The 14,579-nt window shown below is 33.8% G+C and overlaps 1 protein-coding gene across 3 annotated transcripts; it reads right to left on the reverse strand.

Annotated features, from left to right (window-relative positions):
- Positions 1–11,986: 11,986 nt before the first annotated feature.
- LOC110265963 (xanthine dehydrogenase 1-like) lies at positions 11,987–14,190 on the reverse strand. Of its 3 annotated transcripts, none has more exons than XM_088501117.1 (5): positions 13,936–14,190; positions 13,591–13,724; positions 13,032–13,268; positions 12,632–12,800; positions 11,987–12,409 (listed from the first exon to the last, which is right to left on the reverse strand). In XM_088501117.1, exons 2-4 carry the CDS (start codon positions 13,681–13,683, stop codon positions 12,747–12,749), a joined length of 384 nt encoding a protein of 127 aa, XP_088357243.1. In that variant the 5' UTR covers positions 13,684–13,724; positions 13,936–14,190; the 3' UTR covers positions 11,987–12,409; positions 12,632–12,746. The 3 variants fall into 3 exon arrangements, with proteins under 3 accessions (XP_088357243.1, XP_088357246.1, XP_088357245.1); XM_088501120.1 differs by having other exon boundaries at positions 12,021–12,098; XM_088501119.1 differs by having other exon boundaries at positions 12,259–12,386.
- Between the last annotated feature and the right edge of the window lie 389 nt (positions 14,191–14,579).

Below are 14,579 nucleotides of genomic sequence, written 5' to 3' on the forward strand. Positions count from 1 at the left end.
TGTTCTCCAAAATTGGTGGCAGAATTATTTTTTAATCAAATTTATCATTTAGGTTGTGTTTAGAAGCGACATTGAAATTAAAGATAAAAATTAGAAAATTAATACTCAATTTGATCTCTGAAAATTGATTCTTAAAATTATAATTAACTCAATTCGGTCTCCAAAATTTATAATAGTAATTCATGTTAGTTCCTAAGCTAATTTGTATAAATGGTGTGTTGATTTTACACATTAATTGATAGGAATAAAACACATAATCCTACTTGTAAGAATTAGAGGAGCAACAATATCCACTCACAATAAGTATTAACACCAATACAATAATACCCAATAGTAGCGGAAAAATCACATAAACCAAATTAGAAACAAGCTAACACACCAAGATTTTTAACGTGGAAAACCTCCTCAATGAGAGAAGTAAAAACCACGAGTCATCAAGATTAGGATATAGCTTCACTATGATGAAAAATAGGGTACAAGAGAGTCACAAATTACTGCACAAAGCGTGCATACAACAAGCCAAACAACCCAAGCTTCAAAGCTTACAAAACAAGAACAAGAAGATGAAAATACCACAAAAATAGAGCTGCTTAGCGTGGCCAATATCTCTAGATATAGACATTGAATCGAAGATCTGAATGGTGAAATCAAAGAATCAGATGTGTAGAACACACTGTCCAAATTTGAGCTCGATCCAACGGTTAACGAATTTACAGCGACCAATTTACAGAGACAGCTTTGTGTATGTGCGAAAATAACTTTCTCTCTTCTTTTCTCTCTAGTGTTTGGTGTTCTCCTTTCAAAAATGACCTCTCTCTCTCTCAACCCTAACTTACCTCAGCCACTTCAACTATTCATGGGTTTGGATACTAACATTTGGGGTTTTTCTCCATATAGGAAGGGAGCCCAAAAACCCAACAAATCTCCCCCTCACGACTATGTGGAGGTAACCGCCACTCCGACGATTAAGCAACAAACTTCAAACTTCCATCTTGGTAATGTCTTGGTCATCATATCAGAACCATTCTCATCAGTATGAACCTTTTCAAGTTCCAACAACTCAGCATCCAAAAAATATCACGTATCCAATGATACCTCATATCAATATGTTTGGATCGAGAATGAAAAGTAGAATTTTTACCAAGATATATAGTATTTTGACTATCAGAAAACAATACATACCTCTCTTGAGTAAACCCGAGTTCTTTCAAGAATTTTTTCGTCCAAAGCATCTCCTTACACGCTTTGATAATGGCAATAAACTCGGCCTCAGTAGTAGACAAAGCAACACATTTTTTCAATCTTGATTACTATGACACAGCTCCACCCGCAAAGTTGATCAAGAAGGCTGAAATGGACCAACTAGAATAGGCTTATCACTTCCATAACACAACTTCATGCTAGAAGTACCACGAAGATATCTCATTATCCATTTTATAGCATTCCAATGCTCTCTTCCTGGGTTTGAAACAAAACGGCTAACACAACCAACATCATGAGCTATATCCGGTCTTGTGCACACCATAGCATACATTAAAATACCCACGGTTGATGCATATGGAACTTTTTCCATGTCTTTCTTCTCTTCATCACTTGATGGACTTTGCTTGCAACTCAATTTAAAGTGTGTAGCAAGAGGAGTACTAACGGCCTTTACTTTCTCCATTTGAAACCTGTGCAACATTGTCTCTGTGTATTTCTCTTGTGACAACCAAAGTTTCTTCTCCTTTCTATCACGCTCGATTCTTATACCAAGAATCTCTTTTGCTAGCCCAAGGTCCTTCATTGCAAGTTGCTTCTTTAACATATAAATCCTAGAAGCATTCTGACCAACAATAAGCATGTCATCAACATATATCAAAAGGATAATAAAATCATTACTAGCAAATTGTTTAACAAATACACAATGATCAGAAGTAGTCTTCTTGTAGCCTTGTTCTGCCATAACAGACTCGAACTTCTTGTACCATTGTTTTGGAGCTTGCTTCAAGCCATACAAGCTCTTCTTCAGTTTGCAAACATGATCCTCTTTGCCTTTTACCATGAAACCTTCAGGTTGTTCCATATAAATTTCATCCTTAAAATCACCATGAAGGAAAGCAGTTTTCACATCCATCTGCTCTATCTCTAAATCAAGACTTGCAACATAACTCAAAATAGTCCTAATAGAAGATCTTCTCACAACCGGTGAAAAGATTTCATTATAGTCAACTTTCTTTTTCTGCATGTAGCCCTTGACCACCAATCTAGTCTTGTACCTTGGAAACTGAGAATTTTCTTCATGCTTCAACCTATAAACCCACCTATTCTGCAAATTTTTCTTCCTTTTTGGCAAGTTCACAAGCTCAAATGTTTGATTATCATGCAAGGATTTCATTTCATCTTGCATTGCATCAAACAATTTCTTATTGTCGTCGCCTTCCATAGCTTTCGCATAGCACTCAGGTTCTCCGCCATCAGTCAAGGTCACATATCCATCAGTAAATGTCACATACTCATTAGAAGGATACCTTGTTGAAGGTCGTCGCTCTCTAGTAGATCTCCTAGGATGGAAACCTGTTGGATCTTCAGGTAGTTCAGGTTAATTATCAGCATCATCATCAACTGGAGCATCAATTGGATCTTCCATCTCCTGGTCATTAGGAACCAAAGGCTCATTTTGCTGCATATGCTCCTGATCTTGATTCTCTGCTAGTTCTGACGAAGAAGGAGGCTGAACTGGATCTACATCAATCAAGTCACTACTCTCTTATGATTGACTCTTCTCTGCCTTATCAATGTCTTCAATGGTCTGGTCTTCAACAAACTCTACATCACGGCTCCTTGTAAGCTTCTTTTTAACTGGATCATAAAGCCTGTAACCAAACTCATCTTGACCATACCCAATAAAAATGCACTGTCTTGTCTTCACATCCAATTTGGACCTCTCATCCTTTGGAACATGAACAAATACTTTGCATCCAAAGACTCTCAAGTGACTATACGAGACATCTTTGCCCGACCAAACATAATCCGGAACATCATTGTCCAAAGCAATTGTAGGACTCAGATTAATCACATGAGCTGCTATAAGTACCGCTTCACCCCAAAAGACTTTAGGTAGCTTAGCTTCAGTAAGCATACACCTAACTCATTCAATCAGTGTTCTATTCATCCTTTCTGCCAAACCATTCAACTAAGATGTTTTAGGAGGTGTTTTTTCATGCCTAATGCCTTGCTGCTTGCAATACACATCAAATGGTCCACAATACTCACCACCATTATCAGTGCGAATACATTTAAACTTTTTACCCGTTTGCCTCTCAACCAAAGCTTAAAATTGTTTGAACTTTTCCAAAGCTTGGTTCTTTGTTTTCAAAGCATAAGTCCAAAGCTTTCTTGAATGATCATCAATAAAAGTAATAAAGTAAATAGCTCCACTAAAGGATCGTACCTTCAAAGGAAGACAAATATCAGAGTGCACCAATTCCAAGAAGTCTGATTTTCTTGAAGGTTGATGCTTCTTGAAGGATAATCTTCTTTGTTTGCTAGCCATGCAATGAGAATATTTCTCCAACTCTGCATTCTTCAAACCTGAAAGAGCATCCTTTTGAGCTAGATAATTAAGTCCTTTTTCACTAATATGACCAAGTGTCTGTGCCACAAGCTACAAACTTCTTTACTTTCAATCGCATTCACACTACCTTTTGCAATCATGGCATGCATCACATACAAACTTGAAGTACTTTTTTCTCGAGCCACCACTAAGTTACCTTTAGTAAACTTCCATTGTCCAAAGCCGAAAGTGTTTACAAAGCCTTCATTATCAAGCCTTTTAACTGAAACCAAATTCAAGCGAACATCTGGAGCGTGTCTAACATCTTTGAGTAGCAGCTTCATTCCCATATTAGTCTCAAGACAAATGTCTCCTACACCAATAACCTTGGCCAAGCCATCATTACCCATCTTAAGCACTCCAAAATTACCTGGAGTATAAGAAGTGAAGAAGTCCTTCTTCGGTGTAACAGGTATTGAGGTGTCACTATCAATTACGCAGCTAAACTCATCATCAGAAACAAGATTGACCTTGTACTCATAATCAGCAATATCAACAGTAAGAAGATCATCTGAAATAGAAGATACACGATCATTACCACTATCATCCTTCTTTTCTTACTTACCTTTATTTTCCTTTTTCCAAAGATAGCAATATTTTTTAACGTGACCCATTTTGTGACAGTAGTGATACTCAACATTCTTGTATCTTCCCTTGGATTTGCTCCTACTTTTACCTCTACCCTTTTGAACTCTATTCTGATTTCTCCCCCTGGTTTCAGTGACTAACATTTCAGAGTGCGACGAAGAATTCTGCATCTTTCTTCTCATCTCTTCATTTAAAATGCCACCTTTAACAAGTTGCATGCTCACTTTACTATTTGAAGCAGAATTAGTAAGAGAGATACGAAATGACTCCCAAGAATTTGGTAGAGTATTTATCAATCACAATCCTTGAACCTCATCTTCAAATTTGATTCCCATGCTTGACAACTGATCTAGAATCTCTTGAAATTCATTCAAGTGATCTAATACTTGTGACCCCTCCTTGTATCTCAAATTCATCAACATATTCAACAAGTACAATTTATTATTGCCAGACTTGGAAGCATACAAGGATTCAATTTGATTCCACAAAGTCCTAGCATGAGTTTCATTAGCAATATGATTGTAAACATTATCATCCACCCATTGCCTAATAAAACCACAAACTTTTTGGTATTCAAACTCCCATTCTTCATCCGTTTTAGATTCTGGTTTTTGTGTAAAAAATACGGGTAAATGTAGATTTTTTACAAATAACAAATCCTTTATTTTTCCCTTCCATAAATGGTAATTAGTGACATTCAAACTTATCATCCAAGTAGAGTTATTTGTCTCCATCTTTCAAGCAAGTTATAACTAAATACCCAAAACTGAGCTCTGATGCCAATTGATAGGAATAAAACACACAATCCTACTTGCAAGAATTAGAGGAGCAACAATATCCACTCACAACAAGTATTAACACCAGCACAATAATACCCAATAGCAGCGAAAAAATCACATAAACCAGAAATTAGAAACAAGCTAACACACCAAGATTTTTAACGTGGAAAACCTCCTCAATGAGAGAAGTAAAAACCACGAGTCACCAAGACCAGGATATAGCTTCACTATGATGAAAAATAGGATACAAGAGAGTCACAAATTACTGCACAAAATGTGCATACAACAAGCCAAACAACCCAAGTTTCAAAACTTACAAAACAAGAACAAGAAGATGAAAATACCACAAAAATAGAGCTGCTTTGCGTGATCAATATCTCCATCTACAGATATTGAATCGAAGATCCGAACAGTGAAATCAAAGAACTAGATGTGTAGAACACACTGTCCAAATTTGAGCTCGATCCAACGGTTAACAAATCTGCAGCGACTAATTTACAGAGACAACTTTGTGTATATACAAAAATAACTTTCTCTCTTCCTTTCTCTCTAGTGTTTGGTGTTCTCCTTTCAAAAATGACCTCTCTCTCTCAACCCTAACTCACCTCAGCCACTTCAACTATTCATAGGCTTGGGTACTAATATTTGGCCTTTTTCTCCACATAGGAAGGGAGCCTAAAAATCCAACATTAACTTGCTAAGATTTAGACTCTTCGCATAAATTTTATGTGATTAAAACCTACTAGACCTACTAGAAGTTTGATTGACTTTCCAATATTCTCCTGAAGACATAATAACAAGTTTAATTTAAAAATTCTGCAGCTTTAGGAGCAACAATCAAGTTTTTGGAGTTCTAATAAATCTTTATCACATAAAACCTGGGTGTAAAATTCAAATCACAATAAGTTAATGTACCAAATCAACACGTTAATAAAAATTAGCCCAAAGGTTAATGTGAGTTACAATTATATATTTTGGAGTCTAATTTGAGTCCATTAAAATTTAAGGGTCAAATTAAATCCAATTTTATTTTTTATGGGCTAAATTGAGTATTAACTCGAAATTAGAAGATATATTATGTCCTCTATCTTTATATTATATTTGGTATAAAATGCATATTACTAAATTATGTTTTAATATTCTATTAGTTCAAAATAAATATGAATATGAAACGAAAGTATATACTAAAATATTTTTAATTATTAAAAAAATTATTAAAATTTTAGTATCCAATTTTAAAGATTTTAATTTCATGTACTAAGGTAACGTTCGTTTCTTAGAAGGGGTAGACGATAAAGGGTAAATGGTTTGTGGAAATTGAAGGACGAAAAAATTAGATTAATTGGGGTTTGGAAAAGGATAATTTAAAGTTTTTGAGTAATTTTATATTTTTTTGAATAATTTTGTCATACAAAATAAATTTTTTATAGATTCAATTTCAATTTCGTTTTTTTATAGATAAATTTATTAATGTTCAGAATGTTCATGAATAAAAATAATAGTTTACTCACTAAAAAATTATTTTGCTCTTTAAGAAAAATGAATAGCATATTTTATAATATTAAAAAATATTATTTATTCTTATCTTTTATTATATAAAAATTGAATTTTTGTAATTAATAATAAAGTTGATGTGACATGCTTTTAAAAGTATTTTTTAATTTTTTTTAACTTATTAAATCAAATTCATGATGATGAATTAATTATACCAACTAATTGATTTAATTAGATATTTAAGTATCATACAATTTATTATAATTTATAGAAAAATCTTAAGGGCTAGTAACATTTAGTATTTTTTGCCATTATTTGGTAGCACAAACACTAAATTATTTTTAATAAATAAATTTTACTAATTATGTTTGCAAATTCTGAAAAACGTAGATATAAACTGTATTAATTTATGTGTGCAAAATTCTGGTAAATATAAATATAAATTATATATTTCTTGTGTATAAAATATCTGTAAATACGGGTATAAATTATTGCTAACTAACTACTGATAAAAAATGGTAATATTTACTGGTTATATAACATTGAACTAATTTACATCAATAAATTAATTATAACAATTAAATTGAATCAAATCAATTATAACAAATAAATTATATAATTAATTAATGCATATATCGCACTAAATTCTAAATCAATTATAGTCAATTATAATTAATGAAAAAATTGATAGATGTAGTTTCGTCTTGATGATATTTTAGTTTTATTTAATTGTTCAAACTTCAAACTAAATTAACTATAATTAATTATTATTATTATTATTATTATTATTATTATTATTATTATTATTATTATTATTATTATTATTTAAAGATAGTAGGTGTTCATACCCTGGGCCAACGATAAGGCCCAGGTACAAATAAAAGGCCCAATCCGAAAGGTTGAGCCTCACCTAGCACCGACCTTCCTCCTGCGAAGTCGGTTCTTACCACGACTTACCCTAAAGAAGTTGGGGACGAGAGTTAGCTGGCAGATAAACATTCGTTTAAATGAGTAACTGCCCCTAGAATCTCTCTAACCACTTCCAAGAGCCATATCTTAACCTCCCTGAGATAAAGGGACGGTTAACACCCTAAAAAAGTGGCACTACTTCAACGGTGGTTATTGGTTCACCACTATAAGTACACTGACATCCCTCAGGTATCACTAAGTCCCAATACTCTCTAGACCTGCTCACACCCTTGCTGACTTAGGCATCGGAGTATCTTTACAGGTACCACCCACATTCGTTCATACTCACAAGTCGGACGGAGGCCCCAAGGCGCAGACCCGCTCGAAGGCTTCCTTCCTCAGACGATTGGGCCAACCCAGCGAGTCCAGCCCAACAATCTCCGGTTACCCATCGTAACAGTAGGTTATATTTCATTAATTATTGAAAAATTAAATACAAAGATGTCCAAAAGTAGGACAGCATAATAAAAAGTGGGAATTTCCCAAAAACACTACACTGAAGGTATTCATCCAACGGTATGTGGTCGAAAAATGAAGAAAAATCTTAAAGAAAAAAAAATGATAAATCAAATTGAATAAAACTTATAGTTTTCCTCATGTAGAAGACGGCCTAAACTGGGAGTTCTTTGGATTTCACGAAGCAACTTGACAGAGCTTGCTAGAATGGCAGACGGCATTGAAGTAGAACCTTCAAAAATCAACTGGTTGCGAGCTTTCAGCAGTTCCAGCAAATGATGGCAAGCAATTGAGGATTACGATCAGCATTTTTCACCGAGTTAAGCATCTCTGTTGATGCAGTCCACCATGTCCAAAAGTCGTTAGCACTTTGAGGGGGAAGATAGTCACGAAGATAACTCTGAGACCATATATCTTTAATTTTAGAACAATCGATCAAACAATGAGTGACTGTTTTTGTTGTTTCATGACAGCAGGGGCATATTGGTGATATAGATGGGATGTGGTGATGAATCTGAGCAAGCACCAAAAGCTGGCCATGGAGAGCTTTCCAGATAAATAGCTTAATTTTGTGAGACAAGTTTAATTTTCATAGATCAACCCACGGCTTTTTCTGCTGCATATAATTAGGGCAGAGCTCCAAAGGCGGATGGTAAAATAAATAGCCAATTCTATAATCTGAAACTGTATCATATTGCTTGGATTTGTTCAAATTCCATTGCAATTTGTCCCTACTCTGCTGAATTTTAACGAACAAAATCTTATTTGTAACGTCTTGGGAAAATAATTCTTGAATGAGATTCTGATTCCAATTCCTATCTTCAATAATTAGATCTTTAACTCTTGGAACCAACTCAGAAATAGCCTGTCTATTTAGCATGTCAGAAATCATTAAAGGATACGGAGGAGGCAGCCAAGGATCCTCAAAGGTTCGGATATTCTCTCCAGTACCCATAGCCCAATAATTAAGACCTTTTTTAACAATCTTTCGGCCTTTCAGTATGCTCCTCCATCCCCAAGAAGGTTAGACTCCAATTTCTGCCGTTATAGCATTACCATTGCTAAAGTATTTACCTCTTAGGATTTTGGATAATAGGGAAGTAGGCTGTGTTACGAGTTGCCAAAACTATTTGCCTAAAAGCGCCAGATTTTGGATTCTGAGATCTTTAAATCCAAGGCCTCATTCTCTTCGTGGGCGAGTCATAGTGTCCCAGCTAATCCAAGCCATCCGCCTTTCAGAACCTTTTTGTCTCCACCAGAAATGAGAAAGTAGAGAGTGAATTTCCGAAATTAAACCATCAGGCAACTTGAAGCAAGACAATGTATAAATAGGAATAGCTTCTCCCACTGCCTTAAGCAATACATGTTTACCACCTGACGATAGAAGATTGCGCTTCCACATTGGATTCTTTTCCAAACCTTCTCTTTGATCATACTAAAAGAAGCCTTTTTCGATTTAGAGATTGTAGAAGGCAAATCAAGGTATTTATCCTGAGCTCCAATATGATTAATATTCATAACATTAGCCAGTAGTGTACGAATAGTGGAGGGAATGTTGTGGCTAAAGAATATAACAGATTTATTAAGATTTACCCTCTGATCACTGATGCTTTCATAAGAATTTAATAAATACAGGATGTTTAAACATGGTTACATATTATTATTATTATTATTATTATTATTATTATTATTATTATTATTATTATTATTATTATTGGTGGTAGTAGGTGACATTAATCACATTAAATACATCATTTATGCTTACATATAACTTTGTGTTTCCATTACTATATAATAATCTTCATGCTTTTTATTTTTTTAGGATGATTCTTTAGTTTTTCTTTTACTCTTTTAAAATATTCAAATAATATTTTATTTTTTTTATCATTTTTTTGTATTTTATAATTTTTTTATCATTTGTCTTTTTTTTAGCTTTATATAATTTTTTAATCAAGTAGTTTGATAATTTTTTCCTATTTAAAAGAATAAATTGAATTCTATCTATATAAAAGTTGTTTGAAGTGTTTTATTCAACTTTCTATACTAATTTTAATTATTTATTCATTTTACTAAATTATATTTAGTATTTTAATTTTATTTTGCAGGTTTTAGGCATTCGTTATATTATATTAGTGTTTTGTCTTTTTTTTTTACCAATTATAATTAATTCATGAATTAAGATTCTCTAAAATAAGAGAGTTGGTAAAGTAATAAAGTGAAGAGTTAATCACTCTTAAATTATGTCACACAAAAAATTCACTCTTAAATTAAGATAGTAGGAACACATCTCATAGAAGTTGTAAAATCAACGATAATTAACGTTTAACTTTATCACTTTACCAATTTCTTCATTTAGATAATCCAAATTCTTAATTCACTATATCGACTATTCAATTTGAGTAGTTAAAGTATTACACTTTTTAATTTAATTTGTTTGGTGCTAATATGTAATTAGTAAAGTAAATGATAAATAAATCTGGTAAAAATTAGTAAATAAAACAATAGAATCATAGAAGACCAATATAATTGATTTTACAAAATAAGTATATTTACATGAACATAATCATATACATATGCATATAAGTCATATAAATGTGCATATTGCAGCTAATTTGTTTAGCGTTAAAATATTGATTTTATATATCATGTTACAAGTATATTATATTTACATATATCAATTACTTTTTGAGTTTCTATTTGTATTACTTTTTTTATTATTTTATTTTATCTTATTTTTTATCCAAGAAAAAGAATCAATTCGTAAGTTCATGAATTGTTGTGTTAAAATTAAATTGATTCAAATAAAATATTTTTCTTTTTGTTGTTTGTTTTTATTTAAAAAAATACTTGAATAATTATTTTTTATTGATAGTGTATCTTTACAACTTTAAAAAAATACCAAAAGATAATTAGTTGTTTCATTTTGATAATTACTTTTAATAACGGTTTCATACTTACATAATGTTATAGTAAATAATAACTCTATGTCATGGTGATTTTCACAAATATCATTTAGATACTTTTTTTAAGAGTTAGTGTCATCTAACTTATCATGGATGAGACAAAAAAATATTTGTTATTGATATTGATGTTAGCTAAAATTATATGAATCAAAATGGGGTTGATGATATCATAAAATAATAGTTAAAGGAGACCATAATAGAGAATTATTAAAAATAAAAAGAAAATGATGAACTTAGAGCAAAAAATTAAAGAAGGATGCTTCCATAAAGATACAAGTAACATCTTTTTGTAAAGACCTTTACATATTGTCATATTATTCAACGTTTTAATAAACTGATTTTTTTAAATTTTTTAACTAATTAAAATAAAATCGATTTTTTTATCAGATTGATTTTATTAAAATCGGTCAAAAAATCAGTCGAACCAACGATTAATTGATGAACCGTCAGAATTGACCGATTTTTTAAGAGTTTTTTGGTTTATGTATCCTCCAAAATGGCGTCGTTTCATAGTTTATTAAAAAAAAAAAAAAAAAAAAAAAAAAAAAAAAAAACCCAAAATAGCTACCCAAGACAATCCCCGCCCACCCCACTCCCACTCCCCCTCCCAGTGCCCTCTCCCTGGTCCCCTCCTCTTTGAAACTGAAGAAATTGAAATTGAAAGAAAAAAACCCTAGCCACCCAACCCGTGGCCACCGCAGCCCCCACAGCCCCGCATCGTTGTCATCACCGAACCCTTCTCTCCCTTCTCTCTCTGTCTACCTCTTTGTCTCTCTGTCGCTGGTCCTCGCCGTGGGTCGTCGTCGCCGCTTCTCTGCTCCTCGCCGTGGGTTACTCCCTTTCTCCCCAGCGTCGTTTCTGCTTCTCCCGTCCTCGTCGTTTCTGCGTCTCTTCTCCACACCGTGAACATACAAAATTATATTGAATCAATATTAAACGCTAATTAAATCCCACGTGAACATACAAAATTTTTTATAGCCCTATTATTTATAAAGATTTGTAAAATACAGCATTCCCTACATTAAACAATATATGAGAGATTTATAATAAGCAATACATGAGAGTCCTTGATGTCATGCCACAATTGATGCATCATAATGTATGAAGTGATAGTTGAGACATACTTTGATTTGAGCACATGATTTAACTTTGAAGATCTCAGGTGTGTATAATAAAGGGGAAGTGGCATTTATTTGATGTAACAAATTAAGTGTACATATACATTTCCTGCTCCATTCTTTGTATGTTGACATGCTGTGAATAAGAAAATGAACAAGCGAATAAGTGCAGTGTCAAACACGATGTTTGGGATGAAAATCTGAGTTAATAAGTTGAGGATGCAATGTCATCTAAACAAGCCATCCGAATTCTCTCAGGAGTTGCTGGATTATCAAGAGGAAACCAATCACTCCATCCCACTTCAAGTCTTGCAGCTCTGATCGCGTCCTTGATGGCGAATAACACTGCCGATGCTAGGAAAAACGGAGGCTCGCCAACAGCTTTAGATGAGTGGATGGCCTTAACATTTGCATGACCCTACGGCTACCAGTTACCACACACAACAACTAACCATGGAGTTAACTTCAATTTTTTTGGCTACTCATGAAAATGTCTTCAATAATAGTTAAGATATTAACACGTATTATGTTAAAGCATTTTAGACAAATATATCAAACCATTAGACATTTTCATGCGAGCAGTCATCTAACAGGCAGTTATTTAAAACTGGAAGGGGAGCTTTAGAAAAAAAAAAGAACTAAATAACTTTTCAGGAATCAAGAACACACCTTTAGAAGTGAGACATTGAATTTCAATGGAACAGCATTGATAGAAGGAATTTTGTAAGCTCCAGGGTCACATGTGTAAAGGCGGGGAAATCCATTTATGAGCTGCATCTCCCCATTAAAGTTCTTCTAAAGCTAACCAACCCAAACCTTGAATAAAAGCTCCTTCAGTCTGTGAAAATAAACAGGATGAACAACATATATATATATATATATATATATATATATAGAGAGAGAGAGAGAGAGAGAGAGAGCATGAAAAACATATCAAATAGGATTTTTCAAGAACATTGAAGAAAAGTCTGGAAGTTGCAAGTCTAAGGAATGTATCTTTAGCAAACATTCTTCTTTATTATGAAAATTAAGAATAAAAATAATAAAACCAACTGCAGAAGATGAGTACCTGACCAACATCTGTTGCTGGGTTTAGAGAGAAAACAAGATCCATAATTCTGTTTGCCACTCTAGTGTGAAAATCCCCGGTAAAGGTGTCAATTTCCACCTCAGAAAATGCAGCCCCATAAGTGAAATATCTAAAAGGTTTTCCTTTACCCATCTTCCAATCAAAGCCAATATCAGGTGTAATAAAAAATCCATGAGCAGAAAGGTCTATTCTCTCTGCAAAGCACACAACAGCTAGCTGAAAACAATAAGAGCAAGAAAATGTTCAGAAGATATCTTTCAAGCACAGGCCACCTTGTAACCGTACAATAATTGTTGACAATACCTATACAGCATACATATTAAGAAGGATTTAAATATAGATGTTACTTTGTTTATTAGAAATTTTAAACAGTTTCAATAGGATCTTGTGAACTATTTATTTTGTTTATTAGAAATGTTAAACTTGCCATGCCAGCATTGACATAACATTTATGTGAAAATAAAATTTCCATAAATGCAGTTAATCAATGTGCTTAGTCCTTTATTCTGAATGAATCATGCTGAAGCAAAATCTGTACCTCAGCAAATGAGTTGAAGTTGTTACGTGAAGCAACAGGTTCCATGCGTGCCTTTATTTGCTCACATACATCTAAAACCGCTGCTCCATACATATCAGAACAGCAGCTTCTGCCGTTGGAGACGAATTAGGAACCTGATTTTGTAGCAAGCATGAGTTGAATCAGAAACAATACTTCTAGACACAAGAAAGAATAATCCAAATGAACCAAGAAAAGAACCTCAGGATATTATATTCAACATGTTTATCAACAGAAAGGTTGCAAAAAAATCTACACAAATTTGCCAGGACTTCAGTTGCTATCCTCTGAAATTAGTTAAACCCTCTAATAGAGTTAACTTATTACCTTGTCAGTACTTGTATCTGATATGAACACAAAACTTAGGGGGATGTTGAAGGCTGATGCAGCAATCTGAGCAACTTTTGTATGCAAACTGTTCCGTCCTGAATGATCCGAGGAGTGTGCTTGTCCTTGAGGTCTACTTGGCCTAGACGAACTTATACGCCGGCCGGGGCAAGCGCAGTAACTGGTCCTCAGATATCTCTGAAACACGGCGGCGGGAGTACCTGCAAAAAGCACTCCGACGCTCAAGTAAGAATATGCGCTGATTATAGAAAGGAAAATATAATAATCAGGAGTGAGAGTTATCTGCCCTGTGGGTTACGTTTCTTTGTATTTTATAGGCGAGTAGGGTGGAGTGGCTCCGATGTTTACGGTTTAGAGTTGTTATTAGTATCTTTCTGTTGAGAGGAGTTACCGCCCATTCAGTTTAGTGGATTCTGTTGTTATGGGCCATCCTTGGAAGATGAAGCTGACTCAGCCAGAGGATACTGCGGCCGAGATTATAGGTCGGTTTTAGTTCCGAGAATGTCGTACACATCATAGCCCCCAAGCTCGGCTGGTGTTGTGTATAGGAACGGCAGCAGAGCTTTTGAGTGTTTTGAATATTTGGTTTCTCCTTTTGCGCGGTAAATGCTTGGTGGGCCTGC

This window comes from Arachis ipaensis, chromosome B1, assembly GCF_059453495.1.
Source record: "Arachis ipaensis isolate K30076 ecotype BB chromosome B1, ASM5945349v1, whole genome shotgun sequence".
Classification (NCBI taxonomy): domain Eukaryota; kingdom Viridiplantae; phylum Streptophyta; class Magnoliopsida; order Fabales; family Fabaceae; genus Arachis; species Arachis ipaensis.

Excerpts from the sequence above, each read along its gene's own strand:
- LOC110265963 (XM_088501117.1), bottom strand. The coding sequence starts at position 13,683 with ATGTATGGAGCAGCGGTTTTAGATGTATGTGAGCAAATAAAGGCACGC. Across the intron at positions 13,269-13,590 it reads ACTTCAACTCATTTGCTGAG|CTAGCTGTTGTGTGCTTTGC; the intron begins GTACAGATTTTG and ends TATTGTTTTCAG. Across the intron at positions 12,801-13,031 it reads CAGCAACAGATGTTGGTCAG|ACTGAAGGAGCTTTTATTCA; the intron begins GTACTCATCTTC and ends TTATTTTCACAG.